This window comes from Aethalodelphis obliquidens, unplaced genomic scaffold (assembly GCF_003676395.1).
Source record: "Aethalodelphis obliquidens isolate GAN/ISIS:26980383/991018 unplaced genomic scaffold, ASM367639v1 scaffold43, whole genome shotgun sequence".
NCBI lineage: Eukaryota > Metazoa > Chordata > Mammalia > Artiodactyla > Delphinidae > Aethalodelphis > Aethalodelphis obliquidens.
In genome coordinates, this window is record NW_020837987.1 from 16,153,931 (window position 1) to 16,181,545 (window position 27,615).

Consider the following 27,615-nt stretch of genomic DNA (forward strand, 5'->3'; position numbering starts at 1 on the left):
AGCAACAGCAAGTTCACAGGAGCCAGATGGCGAGTGTCGTAGATCATGATAAAAATTGTGCTTTTGTGTCTGTTTGAGCAGCAGACCCACTGGGGGGTGAAAGTATACATTTTACGTGTTGAAGGACAGAGCCCTGTAACTGTCTGACTAGGGCACAGTTGCCAAACACTATTAATAATGAGGCCTCCCTTCTGCCTTACTGAGATCTGACCTGTGTTCACACTTTGATACATCCCCAAGCTGCATTCATGCCACTCCACAGCCCAGCATTCTGCCTCTTGCTACAATACGGGTAAAATATCCGGATGATAAACAGAAATTCCTATACCTGAGAAAAAAGAAACATGGTTTGCTGTGGATTTTCCAGAATCATGGTTCTTTATTCAGCTAAGGATTGACGACACTACTGAGGGGTCTAGAAAAATATTTCAGAAACTTACCCACTGCTTGCCTCCTTCTGAATACACAGGGAACAGTTAAAATGCAGAAATCCACTCCCTCTTGAGAGAACACTGGAATCACAACTAACTGCTGAACAATCATCGACAGGAAGACACTGGAACTCACCAAAAAAAGATATCCCACATCCAAAGACAAAGGAGAAGCCACAATGAGACAGTGGGAGGGGCGCAATCACAATAAAATCAAATCCCATAACTGCTGGGTAGGTGACCCACAAACTGGAGAACACTTATACCACAGCAGTCCACCCACTGAGGTGAAGGTTCTGAGCCCCACATCAGGCTTCCCAACCTGGGGGTCCGGGAACAGGAGGAAGAATTCCTAGAGAATCAGACTTTGAAGGCTAGCAGGATTTGACTGCAGGACTTTGACAGGACTGGGGGAAACAGAGACTCCACTCTTGGAGGGCACACATAAAGCAGTGTGTGCATCAGGACCCAGGGGAAGGAGCAGTGACCCCATAGAGATTGAACCAGACCTACCTCCTAGTGTTGGGGGATCTCCTGGAGAGGCGGGGGGTGGCTCTGTCTCACCATGAGGACAAGGACACTGGCAGCAGAAGTTCTGGGAAGTACTCCTTGGCGTGAGCCCTCCCAGACTCCACCATTAGCCCCACCAAAGAGCCCAGGTAGGCTCCAGTGTTGGGTCACCTCAGGCCAAACAACCAACAGAGAGGGGACACAGCCCCACCCATCAGCAGACAAGCAGATTAAAGTTTTACTGAGCTCTGCCCACCAGAGCAACAGCCAGATCTACCCACCACCAGTCCCTCCCATCAGGAAACATGCATAAGCCTCTCAGATAGCCGCATCCACCAGAGAGCAGACAGCAGAAGCAAGAAGAACTACAATCCTGCAGCCTGTGGAACAAAAACCACATTCACAGAAAGATAGACAAGGTGAAAAGGCAGAGGGCTATGTACCAGATGAAGGAACAAGATAGAACCCCAGAAAAACAACTAAATGAAGTGGAAATAGGTAACCTTCCAGAAAAAGAATTCAGAATAATGATAGTGAAGATGATCCAGGACCTTGGAAAAAGAATGGAGGCAAAGATCGAGAAGATGCAAGAAATGTTTAACAAAGACCTAGAAGAATTAAAGAACAAACAAACAGATGAACAATACAATAACTGAAACCGAAAATACACTAGAAGGAATCAATAGCAGAATAACTGAGGCAGAAGAACGGATAAGTGACCTGGAAGACCGAAGGGTGGAATTCACTGCTGCACAACAGAATGAAGAAAAAAGAATGAAAAGAAATGAAGACAGCCTAAGAGACCTCTGGGACAACATTAAACACAACATTTGCATTATAGGGGTCGTAGAACGAGAAGAGAGAGAGAGAGGACCTGAGAAAATATTTGAAGAGATTATAGTCGAAAACTTCCCTAACATGGGAAAGGAAATAGCCACCCAAGTCCAGGAAGCACAGAGAGTCCCAAACAGGATAAACCCAAGGAGAAACATGCTGAGACACATAGAAATCAAATTGGCAAAAATTAAAGACAAAGAAAAATTATTGAAAGCAGCAAGGGAAAAATGACAAATAACATACAAGGGAACTCCCATAAGGTTAACAGCTGATTTCTCAGCAGAAACTCTACAAGCCAGAAGGGAGTGGCATGACATATTTGAAGTGATGAAAGGGAAAAACCTACAACCAAGATTACTCTACCCGGCAAGGATCTCATTCAGATTTGATGGAGAAATCAAACGCTTTACAGACAAGCAAAAGCTAAGAGAATTCAGCACCACCAAACCAGCTCTACAACAAATGTGAAAGGAACTTCTCTAAGTGGGAAACACAAGAGAAGAAAAGGACCTACAAAAACAAACCCAAAACGATTAAGAAAATGGTCACAGGAACATACATATCAATAATTACCTTAAACGTGAATGGATTAAATGCTCCAACCAAAAGACACAGGCTTGCTGAATGGATACAAAAACAAGACACATATACATGCTGCCTACAAGAGACCCACTTCAGACCTAGGGACACACACAGACTGAAAGTGAGGGGATGGAAAAAGATATTCCATGCAAATGGAAATCAAAAGAAAGCTGGAGTAGCAATACTCATATCAGATAAAGTAGACTTTAAAATAAAGAATGTTACAAGAGACAAGAAAGGACAATACATAATGATCAAGGGATCAATGCAAGAAGAAGATGTAACAGTTATAAATATATATGCACCCAACATAGGAGCACCTCAATACATAAGGCAACTGCTAACAGCTATAAAAGAGGAAATCGACAGTGACACAATAATAGTGGGGGACTTTAACACCTCACTTACACCAATGGACAGATCATCCAAACAGAAAATAAAGAAGGAAACACAAGCTTTAAATGACACAATAGACCAGAGAGATTTAATTGATATTTATAGGACATTCCATCCAAAAACAGCAGATTACACTTTCTTCTCAAGAACGCATGGAACATTCTCCAGGATAGATCACATCTTTGGTCACAAATCAAGCCTCAGTAAATTTAATAAAATGAAAATCATATCGAGCATCTTTTCTGACCACAATGCTATGAGATTGGAAATCAATTACAGGGAAAAAAACATAAAAAACACAAACACATGGAGGCTAAACAATACGTTACTAAATAACCAAGAGATCACTGAAGAAATCAAAGAGGAAACCAAAAAATACCTAAAGACAAATGAGAATGAAAACATGATGATCCAAAACCTATAGGATGGAGCAAAAGCAGTTCCAAGAAGGAAGTTCATAGCTATACAAGCCTACCTCAACAAACAAGAAAAATCTCAAATAAACAATCTAACCTTACACCTAAAAGAACTAGAGAAAGAAGAACAAACAAAACCAAAAGTTAGCAGAAGGAAAGAAATCATAAAGATCAGAGCAGAAATAAATGAAATAGAAACAAAGAAAACAATAGCAAAGATCAATAAAACTAAAAGCTGGTTCCTTGAGAAGATAAACAAAATTGATAAACCATTAGCCAGTCTCATCAAGAAAAAGAGGAAGAGGACTCAAATCAATAAAATTAGAAATAAAAAGGAGAAGTTACAAAAGACACCGCAGAAATACAAAGCATCCCAAGAAACTACTACAAGCAACGCTATGCCAATAAAATGGACAACCTGGAAGAAATGGACAAATTCTTAGAAACCTATAACCTGCCAAGACTGAACCAGGGAGAAATAGACAATATGAACAGACCAATCACAAGTAATGAAATTGAAACTGTGATTAAAAATCTTCCAACAAACGAAAGTCCAGGACCAGATGGCTTCACAGGTGAATTCTAACAAACATTTAGAGAAGAGCTAACACCCACACTTCTCAAACTCTTCCAAAAAATTGCAGAGGAAGGAACACTCCCAAACTCATTCTATGAGGCCACCATCACCCTGATACCCAAACCAAACAAAGATACTACAAAAGAAGAAAATTACAGACCAATATCACTGATGAACACAGATACAAAAATCCTGAACAAAATACTAGCAAACAGAATCCAGCAACACATTAAAAGGATCATACACCATGATCAAATGGGATTTATCCCAGGGATGCAAGGATTCCTCAATATATGCAAATCAATCAATGTGATACACCATATTAACAAATTGAAGAATAAAAACCACATGACTGGGCTTCCCTGGTGGTGCAGTGGTTAAGAATCTGCCTGCCAATGCAGGGGACACAGGTTCGAGCCCTGGTCTGGGAAGATCCACATGCCGTGGAGCAACTAAGCCCACGTGCCACAACTACTGAGCCTGTGCCCTAGAGCCTGTGAACCACAACTACTGAGCCCGTGTGCCACAACTACTGAAGCCCGCACGCCTAGAGCCCGTGCTCCACAACAAAAGAAGCCACCACAGTGAAGCCTGTGCACCACAATCAAGAGTAGCCCCCGCTCGCCGCAACTAGAGAAAGCCCACGCACAGCAATAAAGACCCAATGCAGCCAAAAATAAATACAAATAAAATAAATTAAAGAAAAAAAACCACATGATCATCTCAATCGATGCAGAAAAAGCTTTTGACAAAATTCAACACCCATTTATGATAAAAACTCTCCAGAAAGTGGGCACAGAGGGAACCTACCTCAACATAATAAAGGCCATATATGACAAAGCCACAGCAAACATCATTCTCAATGGTGAAAAACTGAAAGCATTTCCTCTATGATCAGGAACGAGACAAGGATGTCCACTCTCACCGCTACTATTCAACATAGTTTTGGAACTCCTAGCCTCGGCAATTAGAGAAGAAAAAGAAATAAAAGGAATATAAATTGGAAAAGAAGAAGTAAAACTGTCACTGTTTGCAGATGACATGATACTATACACAGAGAATCCTAAAGATGCCACCAGAAAACTGCTAGAGCTAATCAATGAATTTGGTAAAGTTGCATGATACAAAATTAATGCACAGAAATCTCTTGCATTCCTATACACTAATGATGAAACATCTGAAAGAGAAATTAAGGAAACACTCCCATTTACCATTACAACAAACAGAATAAAATACATAGGAATAAACCTACCTAGGAAGACAAAAGACCTGTATGCAGAAAACTATAAGACACTGATGAAAGAAATCAAAGATGATGCCAACAGATGAAGAGATATACCATGTTCTTGGACTGGAAAACTCAATACTGTGAAAATGATTATACTACCCAAAGCAATCTACAGACTGAATGCAATCCCTATCAAATTACCAATGGCATTTTTTACAGAACTAGAACAAATCATCTTATAATTTGTATGGAGACACAAAAGACCCTGAACAGCCAAAGCAGTATTGACAGAAAAAATCAGAGCTGGAGGAATCAGACTCCCTGACTTCAGACTATACTACAAAGCTACAGTAATCAAGACAATATGGTACTGGCATAAAAACAAAAATACAGATCAATTGAACAAGTTAGAAAGCCCAAATGTAAACCCACGCACCTATGGTCAACTAATCTATGACAAAGAAGGCAAGGATATACAATGGAGAAAAGACAGTCTCTTCAATAAGTGGTGCTGGGAAAACTGAACAGCTACATGTAAAAGAATGAAATTAGAACACTCCCAAACACCATACACAACAATAAACTCAAAATGTATTCAACACCTAAATGTAAGACCGGACACTATAAAACTCTTGGAGGAAAACATAGGTAGAACACTCTTTGACATAAATCCCAGCAAGGTCTTTTTTGATCCACCTCCTACAGAAATGGAAATAAAAACAAAAATAAACAAATGGGACCTAATGAAACAAGCTTTTGCACAGCAAAGCAAACCATAAACAAGACGAAAAGACAACTCTCAAAATGGGAGAAAATATTTGCAAATGAATCAACAAAGGATTAATCTCCAAAATATATAAACAGCTCATGCAGCTCAATATTAAAGAAACAAACAGCCCAATCCCAAAATGGGCAGAAGACCTAAATAGACATTTCTCCAAAGAAGACTTACAGATGGCCAAGAAGCACATGAAAAGCTGCTCAACATCACTAATTATTAGAGAAATGCAAATCAAAACTACAATGAGGTATCACCTCACACCAGTTAGAATGGGCATCATCAGAAAATCTACAAGCAACAAACGCTGGAGAGGGTGTGGAGAAAAGGGAACTCTCTTGCACACTTGGTGGGAATTTAAATTGATACAGCCACTATGGAGAAGAGTACGGAGGTTCCTTAAAAAACTAGAGTAGAATTACCATATAACTCAGCAATCCCACTACTGGGCATATACCCAGAGAAAACCACAATTCAAAAAGACACATGCACCCCAATGTTCACTGCAGCACTATTTACAATAGCCAGGTCATGGAAGCAACCTAAATGCCCATTGACAGACAAATGGATAAAGAAGATGTGGTACATATATACAATGGAATATTACTCAGCCATAAAAAGGAACGAAATTGGGTCATTTGTATAGCCGTGGATGGATCTAGAGACTGTCATACAGAGTGAAGGAGATCAGAAAGAGTAAAACAAATATCGTATATTAACGCATATATGTGGAACCTAGAAAAATGGCACAGATGAACTGGTTTGCAGGACAGAAATTGAGACACAGATGTAGAGAACAAACGTATGGACACCAAGGGGGGAAAGCGGCAGGGGGTGGGGGTGGTGATGTTATGAATTAGGAGATTGGGATTGACATGTATACACTGATGTGTATAAAATGGATGACTAATAAGAATCTGCTGTATAAAAAAATAAATAAAATTAAATTAAAAAAAAAAAAGAAATGCAGCTCACTTACTACTCCTATCACAAAAGTACATGGGTAGGAAACATGGAAGTGGGTATGTCCAAAATTTCCGATGAACTTTGTAAATATGTAAGCTCTAAAACATCTCTTAATGTATCATGAAGTGGGCAGATCATCTGAGGAAAGTTAGGTTTAAACTGATGCCAGGACTTCCCTGGCGGTCTAGTGCTTAAGACACCGTGCTTCCAATGCAGGGTTGCAGGGTCCGCAGGTTTGAGGCCTGGTCGGGGAACTAAGATCACACATGCCGTGCTGTGCAGTGAGGCCATAAAGTAAATAACTAAATAAAAATTTAAACTCCTGATGCTGTATCCTGAAGGTTTTAGTATCTCCGTCAGCAGGCATTTTAGATCAGTCAAGAAAAACAGGTGCTTCCAAGAGGCACAGAAGGGAAAATGCAAAGATACCCAAGGGCAGATAGCAACATCTAGAGGGAAATTATCCTCACCCACGGAGATCAGGTTCCTGTAGTTCTCCAACATCACATCCCTGTATAAGGCCCTCTGGGCAGGGTCCAGGCATTCCCACTCCTCCTCAGTGAATTCTATGGCCACATCCTTGAATGTTAACGGTCCCTGAAATGAAAACACATTTCACCAAGGGGCCCTGAGGAGAGTTCTCATTTTCACACCAAATGACAAGAGAAGAGTAAGGATCAATTCAGTTGAAGTATGTATTCTGACAGATCTATGTAAAGGGATTCAGAGCAAATTGTACATCTCTAAGTTTTCTTTCTTATGCTTTCTCATAAAATTATGATATCTTACAATTAATGTGGATTTTTTCATATTTGTGGACAATACATGAAATATAATACATACAAATAAAATTCAATAATTCATCGTCTATGCAGAAGCATTACACATTATGTTTTAAACACTAAATGAGGGCTTCCCAGGTGGCGCAGTGGTTGAGAGTCCACCTGCCAATGCAGGGGACACGGGTTTGTGCCCCGGTCCGGGAAGATCCCACATGCCGCGGAGCAGCTGGGCCCGAGAACCATGGCCGCTGAGCCTGCGCGTCCGGAGCCTGTGCTCCGCAACGGGAGAGGCCACAGCAGTGAGAGGCCCGCGTACCGCAAAAAAAAAAAAAAAAAAAACTAAGTGATATTCAATATCTAGATGAGTTACGGGTATGAACTGTGAGTTCAGAAATGACAAAGGCCACAGTGGCTTTAAACAAAAGTCACAATGAGGGGTGTTGTCTCAGGACATATTTTTGCTTTTTTTTTACTACTCATTTTTATTCATTTGAATATCAGAATTTTTGGCGAGATGAAAAAGTATCAACTCTACTAAGTGGTACTAACATGAAACAAACAGAATACTTTAAGGGCAATCTCAATAAAATAATTATATTCAAAAATATACATACCATTTTTCTCCATTTAAACATACATAAGCAGGCATTAACAAAAGCCATAAAATGTTTGTTTTTCCTACTAATAAAACATTGATGCAACATTATACATTTTATTAGTATTATGCATAATTTCCACAGATTAAGAAACAAATTATCACAAAAATAAAGTTAACAATTCCTGGAGAATTAAAAGTCATGATAAATAAGAATATGGAAAAAATGTAATTAAGCAAGAACACTTCACCTAATGATACGATAAGAAGAAAATAAGAAGGAAACACTCAGGACTTCCCTGGTGGTCCAGTGGTTAAGACTCCATGCTTCCACTGCACGGGGCATGGGTTGGATCCGGGGTCGGGGAACTAAGATCCCACATGCCACGAGGTGCAGCCAAAAAAAATTTTTTTAATTAAAAAACAAGAAGAAGGAAATAGTGCATTCTCTCTGAAGTTACAGTGGCGTGAAGGGGGCTGGCCAGGGCTCCTGCCTTTCATCACTGTACAGTGTGCCTGAGCAGGGACCACTAGAGGAAGTAACAGGAGGAAAACAGAGAACAAGAAACACAGAGAGAGTGTGTCAGAGTTGGAACTGTTAACATTCACAAATACAAGGACTTGGAAGGGCGAAAAGTGAAAGGAAAAAAAAAATTCCATCCTAATGACAGCAGGGGTGACTACATTATATCAGACAAAATAAAATAAGTACACAAACACGAGACAAAATACATTATATAACCGTAAAGGGGTAAAATTACCAAAAGCTAGAACAATTATAAATATGTATACATCTAACAACATTGCTCGCCCTAAAATGAAGCAAATCTTAACAGAAATAAAGAGAGAAATAGATAGCACAATACTAGTATCAGATTTCAATATCTTGGGTTTACCTACACATGGAAAGAAAAAAAAGATCAATAAGTTAACAGAGGACTTGAAAAACACTACAGTACAACTGTACCTAACAGACATGTACAGAACACTCCACCCAACAACAGCAGCAGAAAACACAGCCTTCCCCAACATGCATAAAACATTCTCCAGGACAGACCACATCTCCCACAAAACAAATCTGAACAAATTCGAGAAGACTGAGATCATAAAGAGTATCTTCTCTAAACACAAGGAAATAAAATTACAAATAGAAAGCAGAAGCAAAACAGGAAAATCTGCCAAATGTGGACATTACACAGCTCATTCTTAAAGAAGCAATCACCAAAGAAGAAATCACAAGGAAAATGTAAGAATACTTGAATGAAAACAAAAAGACTACATATGAAAATTTCTAACAGACAGTGAAAGCGGTACTAAAGGGGAAGTTCACACTGCTAAATGATTACAACAAAAAGGAGAAAGATGCACATTCCACCCTACTGTTCAAGAAACTACTGAACGTCCCAGACAGAGCCATTGGACACCAAGAAAAAACTGAAAGTTATCCAAACTGAAAAAGAAGTAAAATTATCTTATTTTTAGGTGACGAGTTTTATATGTAGAAATCAAAAAGATTCCAAGAGAAAGCTACTACTCCAAAGAGCAACGTTAGAAAAGTTGCAGCATAAAAAATGAGCACGCAAAAATCAGTTGCATGGGCTTCCCTGGTAGCGCAGTGGTTGAGAGTCCGCCTGCCGATGCAGGGGACACGGGTTCGTGCCCTGGTCCGGGAAGATCCCACATGCCGCGGAGCGGCTGGGCCCGTGAGCCATGGCGGCTGAGCCTGCGCGTCTGGAGCTTGTGCTCCGCAACGGGAGAGGCCACAACAGTGAGAGGCCCGCGTACCGCAAAAAAAAAAAAAAAAAAAAACACTTCTGTCTGTAAAAGCATATAACACACACAGTAAAAAGACAACTTCTGGGCTTCCCTGGTGGCGCAGTGGTTGAGAATCTGCCTGCTAATGCAGGAGACAGGGGTTCGAGCCCTGGTCTGGGAGGATCCCACATGCCGCGGAGCAACCAGGCCCGTGAGCCACAACTACTAAGCCTGCGCGTTTGGAGCCTGTGCTCTGCAACGAGAGGCCGCGATACTGAGAGGCACGCGCACCGCGATGAAGACTGGCCCCCGCTTGCCGCAACTAGAGAAAGCCCTCGCACAGAAACGAACACCCAACACAGCAAAAATAAATTAATTAATTAACTCCTACCCCCAACATCTTCTTTAAAAAAAAAAAAAGATAACTTCTGAGGAATGGAGTGATGAAAGTGACTTAAAGAATTTCCAACTGTCAGAAATTTAGGTTGATTTCACAGTTTAAATTCAATGAAGCAATAAAACACCCATTATCACTGAAGTTTGCTTCTGAATTTCCATTCCATTTCCTTCTCAATCATTAGGATTAGAACAAAGTGACTCAGTCATTTAGCTTCAATTGCCTGGAAAATGTCAGAAAGAATTTCCACTTACTGGTCTATCTTTCAGATTTTACCCTACTATTGTGCATATTAATACGTGACTTCCATATGCAGCTTCTTTATCCTGGTTTACAGAGAGCAGACAGTGCATCCTGATGGGGCCCTAAGCAATCCCTGCTGCCCAGTAGCATTGACACCATGTCTCTAATCCATGGGTGTGAAGCCCTGCCCAGGACTACACCCAGTGGAGCCTCTTCACAAGTTCCAGGTCACTGGGTCATGGGGAGACGGGATCTAAGTGGAGATGACAGGCCCTGAGGGAAGGACCTGGGTGGGTGTAAATGTACAGGTGTCAGGCGGGATACTTCAGAGTCAGACAAGTTTACCGAGTCCAAATAAGGGCATCTGAGGAAAATCAGAAAAATCAGAAAAATCAACTGAGAATATGACATTACCTGAGAAAGAGCCATTTCTGACTCCTTTTCTTTCCTCTCCCTCCTCTTCTGGGCTTCTTCCTCAGACGATGTGAGTCTTTAGAGGTCGATCTTCAAAGCTGGAAACAGGCTGCTTAATGCTTAGAATCAACACACCCCCTTCCTGAGTCACCACCACACACACAGGGAAGCCCTCAGCATGTGGAACAGACGGTCCTCTGCTGCCCACTGTCCCAGGAGGGGCTCAGGACAGTAACTCCCACACAGAGACCAACCAGTGAGTTTTCCACCCTTTCTTCAGATCTCGCTCCCCTCCTGGTGAGGCCCTCACGTACCCAGCAGCAGCGGGCACCTCAGCTGGACCCACGATCCCCTTCAGGTCACAGACCAGCCCTGATCCATCCCCACGCAGAGCAGAGCCCTCACCCTCAGCCCAGATCTCAGCCCTCAGGAATGGGGGGACTCAGAGTCCTGATGTTCAGTGACGGCTCCAGACTGCAATCACTTCGGGCACGTTAAGTACTACTGAGGCTGCACACCACACTGACGATAGGAAGGGAAATCTCTAGTCAGGGGGTAGAAAACACGCATATGCAAAATGCCTTATCAATCTAATGTGAAGTCTGGATTGAGCACCACTGACAGGAAGCAAGCCCAGCACACCTCCCACTTTCTTTTTCTTTTCCAGATTTATAGATATATAACCGATGAATAAAAATTCTGTACATATGAGGAATACACTGTGACTGCATCCAGTTTCCCCCCTTCTATCTGCACTACTATGTGCTTCCATTTCATTCTGTCTGGGTCTCCCTGTTTCTTTCTCTTTCTCTTCCCCTCCGCTCTCCTGCTGTTCCTGCCCTCCTCTCTATTTCTTTTCTCCCACCTGTCCTGCCCCACTCTGCAACCTGTTCCCCCTCTTGATGTTCTCTCTCTCCACCCTTCCTGATTGTCCTAAATCTCTATGTATTTCTGCCTCTCTCTTCCCTTTTCTGTGCTCCCTCTCTGCCCTCCAGGTTACACCCCTTCTATCCCTGTTACTCTCCCTTCCTCCCCACTCTCTGGCATGGCAAGTGGCTGTGCTTCCTTCCAGCTCTCCCTCTTCTTCTGCTCTTCTTATCATCCCTTGTCATCCCTCATACTCTCCCAGCACCATAATGCTACGAAGGCCATGGGTCCACATTTTATCCTCTCTCCGACTCTCTGTGTGAAGGGCCTCACCACTGTTAGCCACCCGCTACCGGTAATCCAGAGCCCCTCTCTCTATGCTGCTCTATGTCAAACTCTGGACATCCAGCTTTTTATATACTTCTCTATTTCATTCACTTGCTCCTTTCAAGGCATAATCGCTTTTATTTTACAGTCTATTTACAAGTCGCTCAGCATCCTCTATGTTCCTAACGATGCTCCCTCATTCTTTTGCCTCAGTTGTTCTATTTCTCTCTCAGTCTCTCTGTCTCTGCTTCTCCTGGTCGCCTCGCCAACATATTTACAGGGATGGAGACTGAATAAGATGCCCGCCAACCGCAAGAGACCATTTTCCATCGGGTGGAATTTGAGATGATAGAACTATGGGTGTCACTAGGCTGGCCCAGGTCACCTCCCCCAACGCAGGGTGAGAGGAAGGGCTGACTACGAAAGGGAGGCCTGTGGGGCAGAAGGACAGACCCGAGGAGACGCGAGGGCAGAGGGGCTGAGAGGGAGAGAGTGGGTCTCAGGAGACGGGCGGGCTCCCCAGAATCCCAGGACCAGGAAGACACCTCTGCGGGGCGACCCGCCTGCCCTCCAGGGGCTGAGAGGGTGAGGCTGGGGGTTGGGGGGGGGGGTGTGCGGCGTGCATCCACCTCGCGTAAGAGGACGTTACATGGAGGGGCGAGGGGGAGGGCGGAGGTACTAAAGGGTTTTAAACAGGAAAATGTCGCGAATGAAGGTGTCTACCTGGACCGAAGGCGGAAAAGCCAAGAGAACCGACCAGCCTCAGAACGAATTCAAACCCAAAGGAAAACATACCCGACCTGTATCGGCGACGTCTGGATTTACTTCGGGCGTAGGGCCGGGTGATGGGATTTTAGGTCTGAAGTGACTCCGAGACCCTGAGGATGGAGTAAGGGGGGACCACGTAGCACAGATTTACACTAGAAAAATTTACGCCCCGCACAGCGATCGTCGTTCCGAGAGTTAAACTTCCGGTTCTGTAAGAAATTGCGCACGCGCAGACTTACAGGCGGAACTTCCGGGAGCGCGGCCTGGGCGGAGCGCTACAGATGAGAGGCTGCGGGAGGAGGGCCCTAACCCTCCTCCCGGCTCAGCCGGCGTCTGGAGGCGGGGCGGGTAACGGTACTTTTATGTACCCTGAAAACGCTCGTCTTAAGTTCTTATCTGGAACAGGTTTAAGATAAAAGCTTTCAGTTGTGTCTGAAACTAAGATGTTTCCTCCTGAGAAGTTGAAAACGATTTCAGTAAAAAGGGTGAGAGCAGGATTCTCTCACGTCCCGCTCCTGCGGCTCAAACAATTCAGTGGTTGGGAACGTGGGTCTCCAAGTGGTAGCTGTGGGGCGCTAGTTCCATCCCGGAACAATTCCTGCAATTAGAATTAATTTAGGCAGTTGAAGGAAAGAAGAGCTGGACTTGGCTCTATATTACAAACTAGAATGGAAGATACAAAACTTTCCCTGTGTAGAATGGCCCATTCATGCTGACACCCTACCGAACAGTTTTTCCTTTCTGTTTCTCATTCAGCCAGGTGGCCGAATGAGGCCGAATGACAACACGTGTCAGTTCCAGAGGCTCAGGGACAAATCCCGGAGTCTTGAGACTGGAGGACTAAGCCGTGTGATAATTTCCGTCACTAACCATTGCTTTAAAAAGAGCAATACACTGTAAAAATTTGTTGTAAATTGCATTGTTCATTTTTTTCTTTTTTCCCCAAAGTGTTTTATTTGCCTCTTAAAACTTTTCCCCCCAGTTTTATTGAGATGTACTTGACATACATCACTGTATGAATTTAAGGTGTACAGCATAATGTTCTGACTTTCATGTGTTGAAATAGTTATCAATAAGTTTAGTAAGCATCCATCACCCCATATAGGTACCATAAAAAGAGAAAGAAAAAAAAAACGGAAAAAATATTTTTCTTTTTATAAGAATGTCGACTGGAAAAAATGCACAACGCGAGAGGTGTGCGTTGTTTTATTTGGGGCAAAATGAGGACTATACCCCAGGAGACAGTCTCAGATAGCTTTGAGGAACTGGTCTGAAGAGGTAGGGGGAGAAAGTCACGATAACTGTTATTTTGGTGAAAGGGGATACATGCAATCAAGCACACATTTTTGCAGAATGTTGCTACCAGTCTTGTGGAGATTACTGCTAGTCATGATGTGCAGATGTCTCCATTAATGATTTAGTGCTTATCTAGATACGAGGAGATTCAAGAATTTGGGCTCATAAAATCTTCTCCTGAAAATATCTAAATATCCCAAGGCCTGTTCTGACCGTTTTTACAGTGCACAGAGTGCTTCATTCCTGATCTCCACCCTAAAATACTTTTAGGGTGTCTTGAAGGTCACCCACTGCACCAGCTATTGATTTAAGCCTTGTAGAGTCAGATGGCAAGTTCCAAGTTTAGTTTGCAGCGCCCCCTCATGGCCATAAGTTCAAACCTGTTCGGGAGGCATTTCAGGACCATTTCATAGCATGGTGCTAGGAATGCTCATTCCTAGGTCGGGGAAGGATTTTGTGTGTGTGTGTGTGGTACGCGGGCCTCTCACTGTTCTGGCCTCTCCCTTTGCGGAGCACAGGCTCCGGATGCGCAGGCTCAGCGGCCATGGCTCACGGGCCCAGCCACTCCGCGGCATGTGGGATCTTCGCAGACCGGGGCACGAACCCGTGTCCCCTGCATCGGCAGGCGGACTCTCAACCTCTGCGCCACCAGGGAAGCCCAAGGGGAAGGATTTTATTGATAGGCCACTCACTGCGCTATTACTGGACTAGGCCTTATTAACAGCAAAACGTCTCTGGACCACCTGTCTTACTATTCTGTTATGGTACACGGGGAAAAAAAATCCCTCTTGTTGCTTCTTCCCATGTCTAGAGTTACACTGTTACAGTCATTGATCTCATAAAAACTATGTATCCGGTCAAGTCCTTCAGGTCACCTACTCATCATTATTTTTATCAGAGGCTCAGTCACACATTTGGTAATACAAGAAACAATCGCCTTCTGAAACAGGCAAAATAGAATATAGCAAGTAGCATTGATAGAATTATAAGTAAATATTTAAGCCAAGAGCTTCCTACGCCAAACCAGATTTTGAAGAAGTCAAGACGAGGGAATGGGTCACTTTAAGGCTGAAATCTGACTTTTCATATGGTTCATTAAATGTGTTATATCAGAGGATTCATCGGGTATGAAAACACAGCATGCAGTTTGAATTATGGCACAGGTGCTCCCCTGAGATGCCCTAAGGATGTCAACCGCCATGCAGTTTTGTAGCACAGCCTTACTCATCATAGAGACCTCAGAATTCAGTAGGCTAATAGCCTGATTAATATCATTTAAAGCCTATTGAGTGAATTTTGTTAAGGCTCCAGTGTGGGCAATTACACTCTCCAATCCTATTGAATGTGCAAAAGTCGCTGGTAAATGATCATAACAGTGGAATGCAGATTTCTTGACCCATCAGGATCATACCTATGGTAAACTGGTATGGCCATCTCCAAACTGGTATGTACATGACCTTGAGTCCAAGAGAATTTACAATACTATATTAGTTGGAATACTTATATTAGTTGCAGGCATACAGCATAGTGACACAGTATTTTAATGTTATACTTCCTTAGAAGTTCTATCAAAATAATGGCTATGAATCCCTGTGCTACACAATATGTTACTTAAGATATTGCTTATCTATTTTAATTTATTTATTTTATTTATTTATTTTTGGCTGCGTTGGGTCTTCATTGCTGCGTGCGTGCTTTCTCTAGTTGCGGCGAGGAGGGGCTGCTCTTTGTTGTGGTGCGCAGGCTTCTTATAACAGTGGCTTCTCTTGTTGCAGAGCACGGGCTCTAGGTGCCTGGGCTTCAGTAGTTACAGCACGCGGGCTCAGTAGTTGTGGCTCGTGGGCTCTAGAGTGCAGGCTCAGTAGCTTTGGCATACAGGCTTAGTTGCTCCGCGGCATGTGGGATCTTCCCGGACCTAGGCTTGATCCCATGACTTGATCCTGTGTCCCCTGCATTGGCAGGCGGATTCTTAAACACTGCGCCACCAGGGAAGTCCCTGCTTATCTATTTCATACCTAGTAGTTTGGATCTCTTAATATCATATTGCTATCTTGCGCCTCCTCCCTTCATTCTCCCCACTGATAACCTACATTTTTTTTTTTATCTGTGAGTCTATTTCTATGTCACTAAGCATATTGCATGGAATATTATACTCTCAGGATAAACAACAAAGACAGCGGACAAATCTGTTTCTAACATCTTTTCCCTTTACCTTTCTTTGTTTTTGAGGTGGAAATATGAAATTCAAAAATTCTCATTTCTTATTAAAATTAGCTAATATTCGGAAAAACGTAAAATTATTGTTTTCATGAAAATGGGACAAAATCTGAAAATTAAAAGGGCTTTGCCTCTCAATCTTCACCCTTCTTAGTCATAAGAAGCCATGTTGCTATAAAGAAAGTGAAGAGGGAATTTTCTGGTGGTCCAGCAGTTAGGAATCGGAGCTTCCACCGCAAGGGCCTGGTTTGATCCCTGGTGGGGGAACTAAGACCATGGAAGCCACGCAGCATGGCCAGAAAAAAAAGTGAAGAATAAATGGTCATGGAGGTAGAAGGAGCAGAGGACCCATCACATCCCACGTGGCACCCTCTGGACTTCCCGTTACATGAGAATGATAAACTTCCTACTTCTTTCAGTTACTAATTTCCAGGTGGTTTTTCACTCACAAGTAAAAACTATCCTAGCTGACAAATAGGATTTTTACTTTGTGACAGGTATAGAATGGAGCCTTTCAGAAAAAAATCTTGAATTTAAAATTCTGTGGCTTAAGAAAACTTCATAGGGACTTCCCTGGTGGTCCAGTGGCTAAGACTACGTGCTCCCAATGCAGGGGGCCAGGGTTCACTCCCTGGTCAGGGAAATAGATCCCACGTGCCACAACTAAGAGTTTGCATGTGGCAACTAAAGATCCCGCCTGCCGCAACAAAGAACCAGAACCTTTCATTTGTAATACTGGCCTATGAAATAAAACTGCAGGCATACTTTAGAGATATTGTGTGTTCAGTTCCAGACCAGTGCAAAGAAGTGGTTACTGTAATAAAGTGGGTCACAGTACATACTGAAGTTATATTTACACTATACTGTAGACTATAACAGGAACTCTGCTCAGTACTCTGTAATAACCTAAATAGGAAAATAATTTGAAAAAGAATAGATACATGTATATGTGTAATGGAATCACTCTGCTGTACACCTGAACTAACACATGTTAATCAACTATACTCCAATATAAAAGAAAAATTTTTTAAAAATACTTTGGGGCTTTCCTGGTGGTCCAGTGGTTAAGGCTCTGTGCTCCCAATGCAGGGGGCCAGGGTTCGATCCCTGGTCAGGGAACTACATCCCACATGCACGCCACAACTAAGGACCCTGACTGCCACAACTAAGACCCAGTGCAACCAAATAAATAAATTTAATTAATTAATTTTGAAAACTTTATCGCTGCTCTTGCCAAGGGGGTGGCTGAGTGGATGCAGAGACACAGATCTTTGTGAAGACCCTGACTGCATCTTAGCTGACTAGCAGCATCTGTGTTTTATGGACAAAGAGCTGGCGGAGGGTCGTACTGTCTCAGACCAAAATATCCAGAGTCCACCCTGCACTTGGTGCTTTGCCTGAAGGGTGGCTTCATGGAGCCTTCCCTCAGCAGCTCGCCCAGCAATACAACTGGGACGAGAGGACCTGCCCCAAGTGCTATTCTTCCCTGCACCCCTGCCCTATCATTGCCACATGAAGAACTTTGGCCACACCAACCACCTGGGCGCCAAGAAAAACATCAAATAAGGCCCATTCACAGCCTACTATTTGCTAGCAGGACGGCCTCCTGTCAAGCAGAAATTTCCCTTTTGGTGACTGAAGCATCAAACAAACAAAACAACTTACTGCTGAAAAATGCTGACAGTCATCAGAGCATCCAGTGGGTCACAGCAGTAACATCAAAATCACTGACGAACGATCACCGTAACAAATAAAATAACGTTAAAAGTTCGAAACATCGTGAAAATCGTCAAAACTTGACACAGAGACACCAAGTGACCAAATGGAAAAAGAGCACAAAGATTGGTTCAGGCACGGTTGCTACAAGCCTTCAATTTCCAAAATGCAGCATCTGTGAAGCCAATAAAGTAAAGTGCAATAAAAAGAGGTATGCTTGGGACTTCCCTGACGGTCCAGTGTTAAGACTCTGAGCTTCCACTGCAGGGCGTGAGGGTTCGATCCCTGGTTGGGGAACTAAGATCCTACGTGCCACACAGCACAACCAAAAAAAAAAAAAAAGAAAAGAAAGAAAGAAAGAACACAGGTATGCTTGTATAAAAATAAGTTACCATAACAACAATTATATATGATGATAACCCATTTAAAAATGGCAAGAGATACTCATAAAATTAACTACGGATACTGAGTAAAGAATCGAAAACAATTTGCCTTAAGACATTATTTTTGCAGTCAGACAACATGGCTTCACATCCTGACTCAGGCACTTGCTGAGGTGGAGCTGAATGAGTCTTTAAATCAGTATTTGTCCTATGTTCCTTCATTTCTGAAATGAGAATAAACATCAGTATCTTTTTCAGCGATGAAAATTCAATGAGCTATTATGCTTAAAGCATTAATAACAATGATTCTTACTCAAAGTCTGGTAAGAAAGATAATAGAGATTGAAATTAAGGGAATTCCCTGGAGGTCCAGTAGTTAGGACACCATGCTTTCACTGCTATGAGGTTGGACCCCTGGTCCTGGAACTAAGATCCCACAACCCAAGTGGCGGAGCCAAAAAAAAAAAAAAAAAAGTGAAATTAAGATAACTTTTTAAAAATAAATTTATATTAATTTATTTATCTATGTATTTATTTTTGGCTGCATTGGGTCTTCGTTGCTGTGCGTGGGCTTTCTCTAGTTGTGGAGAGCGGGGGCTACTCTTCGTTGCGGTGCACGGGCTTCTCATTGCAGTGGCTTCTCTTGTTGCGGAGCATGGGCTCTAGGCGCGCGGGCTTCAGTAGTTGTGGAGCATGGGCTTAGTTGCTCCGCGGCATGTGGGATCTTAGTTCTTGGACCAGGGCTCAAACCGGTGTCCCCTGCATTGGCAGGCGGATTCTTAACCACTGTGCCACAAGGGAAGTCCCAAGATCACTCATCAAAGAAAAACATATTATTTTTGGTTGAGAACAAATTCTAACTGGAGAATATAGGGTGTCAGTTGTCAAGTCGGAAGTAGCACAAATCTTATTTTCTCTGCAACATACTTCGGCTCTGAATGTCACTACATCACTGGAAAATGGCAGGATAGCTTCCAGGCATTTGGCAATGGAGACTCTCTCCTTGTTACAAAGTATAGTTGGAATCTTGGGGTCTTTCTTTTTTAAATAAATAAACTTATTTATTTTTGGCTGTAGTGGGTTTTCATTGCTGTGCACAGGCTTTCTCTAGTTGCAGCGAGTGGGGGCTGCTCTTCGTTGTGGTGTGCAGGCTTCAGTAGTTGTGGCTTGTGGACTCCAAAGCACAGGCTCAGCAGTTGTGGTGCCCAGGCTTAGCTGCTCCACGGCACATGGGATCTTCCCAGACCAGGGCTCCAACCCGTGTCCCCTGCACTGGCAGGCGAATTCTTAACCACTGTGCCACCAGGGAAGTCCTTGGGGTCTTTCTCATTCATTCTTAAAATTTCATTCAGTTCATTGCATGCTGGTTCAACTCCACACACTTGATTTTGAAGCACTTGACCATAGCCAACTCCCAAATTAAAAGACTTCAGTTCACCATTTGCCATTCCAGTACTTTCACTGAAGTGAACCCCTAAAGGAACACTCTTTCATCATGTTTATAGTGCACCTAACTTTATACATGTGGATTGTCACATCACAAAATTCCCCAAACAACCCACTGATTTATCTCTTGTTGTAAAATGAGGAAGTGTGAAATGTAAAGTGTGGGGAAAAAATAATGCTAAGGAAAAATTGTATTAAAATATTTTATTATAGTAGAAAAATCAACCATGTAACTTATAGCTTAATACCATATTTAGAAATCGAAATTTTACTACTCTTGGGACTTCCCTGGTCCAGGAAGATCCCACATGCCGTGGAGCAACTAAGCCCCTGAGCCACAACTACTGAACCCACGTGAAGCAACTACTGAAGCCCATGTGCCTAGAGCCCGTGCTCCACGAGAGAAGCCACCGCAATAAGTCCGCGCACTGCAACAAAGAGTAACCCCCGCTTGCCGCAACTAGAGAAAGCCCACGCACAGCAACGAAGATCCAACACAGCCAAAAAAAAAAAAGCCCAAGGGCTTCCTCCTTCGATACCAATTGGGAATTCAGAGCATAAATAGGTACCCACCTATAAGCACCACTCAGGAATCACCTTAAGTCACCAAGCCAGTCAGCATTATCTGTTTCCTCAAATCATTTTTTGAACACCTTGGAATTCTCCCATCTCCCTGGGAAGCTGATAAACATTCTCCTAACATTTCAATGTTAAAATCAGTCTCAATGACCAAACCAATCTTTGGGTGAAGTTCCATCCTAATCCGGTGAATGACCATAACTGCAATTTAGCAACAACAACAAAAAGTGCTCTGGAGGTGAATATATGAAATTTCTACTTTATCTATCAAACAGAATATTCCTATCGTATACTGTTCGTTTTTTAAAGTCTTGAATATCGGTATTTTCAAATTATTGCACTGAGTGCTTCAAGAACAAAACTGAAATTGCACGATTTTGAAATTTTCTAATATTTTTCGTATGCTTACTATATTCCTATTTTCCCCTCATGTAAATCAGGGTGGGTGCATGCTGTGACATTTAACTAGGAAAAAGGACATTAAGAAATACATTCATACACTGCATATTCAGGAATGGGGAGCAGGTTGTAGGGAGTGCCAAAAAAAAAGAAAAATTCCAAAGGTGGAGTCACTTACCCCTGAGAGGACAAACCCAGACTTAATTGCAGCTTCATCCCTCCCAGAAAAGTGACCTTAAACCAATCACTCTAGAATTTCCTAAACAACACTAGTGAGGTAATAGACAGGAAAAGATTTTGCCCTCCTTTCCCCCAAAAAGGTAACCTTGCCTGACACTACCTTTTAAATTATTTATTTATTTATTTGGCTGCGCCCGGTCTTAGTTGCGGCACCATGGAGCCTTTGTTGTGGCATGCAGGATCTTTCAGTTGCAGCACGCGGGATCTAGTTCCCTGACCAGGGATCGAACCAGGGGCCCCTGCATTGGGAGCTCGGAGTCTTAACAACTGGACCACCAGGGAAGTCCAGAAACTATCTTTTCTTTAACTAATAACTTTCTTATCCTGCCCAGTATCTGCCTATTAAAGCTTTCCATTTTGTACAGCTCCATGGAGCACCTCTTTTTTTACTAGGTGGAATGCTGCCCAATTAATGAATCATTCAGTAACACCAACTTGATTTTTATATTTACTCTGTCCAATTTTTGCACAATAGAAGTCAGAGTCTGAAATACACTGCTATGATTTTTTTTTTTCGGTACGCGGGCCTTTCACTGTTGTGGCCTCTCCCGCTGCGGAGCACAAGCTCCAGACGCGCAGGCTCAGCGGCCATGGCTCACAGGCCTAGCCGATCCGCGGCATGTGGGATCTTCCCGGACCGGGGCACGAACCCATGTCCCCTGCATCGGCAGGCGGACCCTCAATCACTGCACCACCAGGGAAGCCCCTGCTATGATATTTTCATTATACCATCTGAATATTCTGGAACAGAGGGTGGGGAGGAATTACTCAAGTACAAATTATGAGAATTTAATCCCCAAATTGTATGTTGCTTGATTCCATATTGGAAAGAAATTATTGCAGATTCTTTCAATCCTGAGAGCCTAATGGTGCACTGTTAGCTTCTCTTGTAAAGTACTGAGATGGGGAAAAAATGTGCTGGTGGAAGCAACAGGATTCATCCAGGGTTGACAAAAGTGATTAAATTTATTAATTAAAACAGGAGACCCTACAATACATTCTAAATAAAACACTAGCAAAATGTAATTGCAGCAGTTAAATGTGAATCATACACATAACATTCTGGTTCTTTTGAATAAATTTCCCTCTCAAGATAACTGCTCTCTGTTCAACTTCCAAAAATAAGACTAATTTCTCATTAAACATAGATATATACAACAGTTATGGCCATCCAGTGGAGAAAGTGGCCAAGTTTTCCCCTGCATTATTTCCACCAATCAGTCACTAGTTACCTGTCACTTTCCTCCCATGAAAAGCCTAGTTCATCAATGTCCTTCCTGCCCTGTTCAAGGTCAGTTGGTAGACAATTCTGTCCCATAACCCACTGTGGAGTATCTATGGAAGGGCTCCCCGAACATAAGCATGATGGGTCATGTCCTAGTTTTACATTATTTTCTGCCTCTCCCTAACGATAATTTACACAATGTTCAATTTAATAATTCAGTGTCCTTATTTTTCCAGGCAACATGGAGGTGAAGGAACTACACCTAATGAAGTTGGCCCTTTCATCTTACTGACTCCTTCCCAGAGACCATCATCAAAGGTCCACACTGAAGGCGTAAGATCAACAGATTTCAAACTTCACGTTGAAAGGCATTAATTGTAACGAAGCCCTTTCAAAAAATTGAGTATTTATACACTGGAGATAATGGGCCATTTCCACATATATCCTTCTTACCCTCACATGTGCATCATGTCATAAGTTTTAACACACTGTGACTTGTAATGATTCTGCAGTATATAATATCTCAGATTAATCTGGAGAACTACAGGCTGACTTAATCCTAGTATGCATTCTTTGATGTGTGGTCTATTGTAAGAAATGCTCAAAAAATTCCCCAAATTTATTACATTTGTAAGGGCTCTCCCAACTATGACTTTCATGATGCTCCCTGAGGATGCACTGTTTCTGAAAAGTGTTTCTATGTTCCGAATATCTGTATATTTTCTGAGCCGTATGAATTATTTCATCACACCAAAGGTGTGATTACTTGATGAAAACCTTTACGCATCCATTACATTGAAAAGCTTCTATGTTCCACAGTCTGGATCATCACTTACAAGCATTAGTAAACATAGTCTTTTGTGTGGTTTCCCTCAAAGATAAGTCTTCTGAAGTCTAGTGCACTGTAAGGCCTGGATAAAGCTTCTGCCCTACATTTCCATGGCTTCTCTTCAATATGGACTCTCTGCTGTTGCTTAATACTTGAACTCAAGGCAAATGTTTTGCCACACCCATTGCATTTGGGAGCTAACACTTCAGTATGTTCCCCAACTTGTGATCTTTGGGTAAAATCCTTGCCACACACAGTACATCTGTGTTGTTTCTCTCCGGGATAAAGATTCTGATATCTAGTGACGAAGGACCAAAAATTTGAAACTTTGCCATATTCATTGCATTTTTAAGCGTGACGTATCTGGTGACCCTGAGTTTAAGGCACGACCTAAAAGCTTTGCAAAATTCATTACTTTCGTAATGTTTTGTCCAGTGCTTATTACCAAACTACTGGTGAGATGGGAGCCATGAGTAGAGGTTTTGCACATTCATGGAATTTGTGAGGATTCTTTCTAGAACGAGTTCATTTTCTAAAGGCCTGACTATACTAAATACATTTACCTGGCTTCTAGCCAGTAAGAATTTTCTCATGAACATTAAAATGTGAACCTATGCTAAAAGCATTGCCACACTGATTATATTTTCAAGGTCTTTCACCAGTATGGACCATCTGATAAGTTAGGCTTGAAAGCACACTGAAGGATTTGTCACACTCATTACATTTACAAGGTTTCTCTCCTGTATGAATAATTGGGTAGGTCATAAGGTATAAATTTTGACTAAACACATTGAGACAGTCATTACATTTGTAAGGTTTCTTTCCATCATGAATTGTCTGACGGTAAGTGAGGCTGAACGCACAAACGCTTTGCCAGACTCGTGATACTTGTACGGTTCCTCTCCACTATGAATTCTCCGAAGAACTGTAAGGTGTGAATTTTGAAGTCCTTTCAACATATATCATATTTATATAGTTTCTCTCATGTATGGATTTTCTGATGTGTAGTGAGGGTTGAGACCTGAGTAAAGGTTTTTGCACACGCAATATATGTGAAAGGTTTCTTTATAAAATGTTCTCTCCAGTGATTTGTAAGGTGTGAATTTTGACTGAAGGCTTTGCCACAATCACTACATTTGAAAGGATTCTCTCCAGTATGCACCCTCCGATGAATTCGAAGATGTGGTTTTAGACGAAAGACCTTGCCACTCTCATTACATTTATAAGGTTTCTCCCCAGTATGAACCCTCCACTGAATTGCAAGGTTTGAATTACAACTGAAGACTTTGCTACACATACCACATTTATATAATTTCTTTCCTGTACGAATTTTCTGATGTCTAATGAGGTTTGAGCGGTGATTAAAGGTTTTTCCACACTCATTTGTATACGGTTTCTCTTCGGTGTGAATTCTCTGAAGATTTGCAAGGACTGAATTTCGACTGAAGACTTTGCCACGTACATCACATTTATACAGTTTCTCTCCTGAATGGATTATTTGATGTTGAGTGAGCTATAAGCCATGACTAAAGGTTTTGCCACATTCATTACATTTGTAACATTTTTCTACAACGTGACTTTCCTGATGACCCACAAGGTGTGAATTTCGACCAAAGATTTTACCACATATATCCCATTTATATAATTTCGCTCCTGTGTGGATTCTCTGATATCTAGAGAGGTTTGAGCTGTTAAGGAAGGTTTCGTTACGCTCGTTACATTTGTCTGGTCTTCTGTCAGTGTTGGGGGAATGCATAAAATCATTCTCATTTGTATTAGAAATACTGGTTTGAGGAGTAAGAGGAATTACGTGAAGCGGTGAAACTGAGGCACTACTGTTGATTTTCTTGTCAGCTAAATTTAAATTTAAATTCATAAATTTCCCCTTCACTTCTCATTATATGGAGTTCATCCTGAAAGCTTAATCCAAGCCTATTTCCAATGGGCTGGATTCCTGCATCCCGTCTACAATGGCAATGTCTTCCATCAGTGAGATTTTTGTTATGGGTTATAGGCATTACTTTATAATTTCTTTCATCGTCTCTCTGCTGAGACTCAAAGTCATACATATTTTCCTGGATTTCCCTGAGGTAAAAATGTTCGATTTCATGACTTTCAGATCTTCCCAACATCACTGTTTGGAATACTTCTCCTGTTATCACTGTTCGTTTTTGGTTGTAACTGCTGGATCACACGTATAAGAGAGATATCTACAAGATATAAAGAAACATAGTTATCCTATTCATTACAACCTATAAATAAATGTTTCATATTGAATATATATTACACCAAAAGTAATACTTATACCAAACAGAGTTATGAAACTACCCAACAATGATCTTAAAATTTTTAGAAACACTAAAGGAATAGAATTCTTTACTAAAGAAAGAATAATAACATATAATTCAAGTTCATTTTAAGGTAGCCTTGTTTCACAAATCCTATGTTAAAAACACACAGATTGGACATCAGCTATCAAAGAGAGGGTATTTTTCCACCATGACCCCAAAGCACATACCAATTAACATTAAACATACTGCTGTCTCATAACTGAGGAGAAAAAAATATTATATTACAGATATATTCTGCATACTTACTACACATACATAAGTGCTAAAAAAAGATGTAATGCTAAATAATCCAAACAAGCTAATAAATAATAAATAATCTAATTAATTGGCTGTTTAGAATTGAAAAATTAATACATAATAGAGAAAATGAAGAATTTGATACAACTTTTAAGAAAACAAAATATTTTTCTAAATATCTGCTTTAAAACTATGTACCAGGCTTCCCTGGTGGCGCAGTGGTTAAGAATCTGTCTGCCAATACAGGGAACACAGGTTCCAGCCCTGGTCCGGAAGATCCCACATGCCGCGGAGCAACTAAGCCCGTGCGCCACAACTACTGAGCCCATGCACTAGAGCCCATACTCCACAAGAGAAGCCACTGCAATGAGAAGGCCACGCACTGCAATGAAAGAGTAGCCGCTGCTTGCTGCACCTAGAGAAAGTCTGTGCACGGCAACAAAGACCCAACGCAGCCAAAAATAAATAAATTTAAAAATTTTTAAAAAAAAGTGATTGTAGGGAGAAGGTAGGATTGCATCTATTACACTATTTCCTATGTAATGTGTCCAACTGCATATTCCATAAGTTCCATTGTCATGCTTATATTCGAGAAACACATACATAATATTCTAGGAGATTGTGCAAGAATTTTGCTAGCAGAAACCAGAAGGAAAAACCAGGAAAAGGCAACTCAAAAGGAGATTCATGCATTTCTTCTGTACACACACATGCAGATACAAAGAAATCGAATCAATGGTACAATGGAGTAGGAAGGAGATCATGATTTTGAAACCGAGTCCCCCTACATTTCAGTTCCCCTGCCGAGTTTGATTAATCGCTTTATAGAATATTTTATTCCCTTTCTTGTCCCACACCTGCTCCCCTTAAGACTGAGGGTATCAAAAGGGTGGGGGGATTGAAACTGAGGAAGACCCTGTGGGGCCCTGCCAGCCTTTCCGTGTCCTCGTTTCTTGTTCATAGAAAAAGGCTTAGTCTCCTAGACTTTACCAGAGATCCAAAGTGCAGATTCAAGCCGTTACTATTAGGAGAATGAGGGAACGCAGAAAAAAAGGAAAAGCAAGTCCAGCATAATCTTTAAGGTAGCTTAAACCGATACCTTGCTTTATGACCCCTAACTGCGGCTTCAACCAGTTGTAAACAACATTGTCACAGTGCTCTGGAGACAGGATTTTGTGATAGTCCTCAAAACCAGAACAAAAAACTGGAAAGACACATAGGTGAGGTATTTGTGATACTTTCTATCTTGTATCCTACAACCTGCTGACCACCCTACGGAGTAGGTTCAAGTGGTGACTCTGAATGCAGTAGGATGATATTGCAACACATGAGGGAAAGTGTTCTCCATCAGTAATTTTCTGTTACCCAGCAAACCCATTCCACAGGGAGTCCACCAAAAGTTGTCCACAAACTACAGGTGGATTATCACAGCAAAGAAACTGGAAAAATCTTCAGTCCTTAGGACTACGTAATTCAAAAGCACATTTAAGAGGCAAATCGTACAAACTTATGAAAATAAGAAATCAGGAAGAGTACACATTCCCAGACTAGGCAGAGTAGTACAAGAGCCAAAATATTACAAGATATGGGGGTCAGATGCTCAAGGACCTTGAGACGGAACCATGGGCTCGACCCACAGATGCCAAGCTAAGAGCCTGAAAGATTCATATATGCTCCCCATGTAGGACTGGGCATCAAAAAGAGGATCTCTCGGGACTTCCCTGGTGGCGCAGTGGTTGAGAGTCCGCCTGCCAATGCAGGGGACACAAGTTCGAGCCCTGGTCCAGGAAGATCCCATGTGCCACGGAGCAACTAAGACCGTGTGCCA

General features: G+C 42.0%; 1 protein-coding gene across 6 annotated transcripts in view; it reads right to left on the minus strand.

Annotated features, from left to right (window-relative positions):
* Nucleotides 1-27,615, minus strand: part of LOC113605695 (zinc finger protein 160-like) — a 67,354-nt gene that overhangs the window by 5,974 nt on the left and 33,765 nt on the right. Inside the window, exons 1-3 of one of the 6 annotated variants that reach the window (XM_027079222.1) lie at nt 12,897-13,058; nt 10,908-11,005; nt 7,192-7,318 (exon numbers count right to left, since the gene is read on the minus strand). In XM_027079222.1, coding sequence (XP_026935023.1) covers nt 7,192-7,318; nt 10,908-10,922 — 142 coding nt within the window. In that variant the 5' untranslated portion in view covers nt 10,923-11,005; nt 12,897-13,058. Of the gene's footprint in view, nt 1-440; nt 587-944; nt 1,061-7,191; nt 7,319-10,907; nt 11,006-12,896; nt 13,059-27,615 lie in introns of those variants that run through there. The other 5 variants (XM_027079226.1, XM_027079227.1, XM_027079225.1 and 2 more) reach the window with 5 other exon arrangements.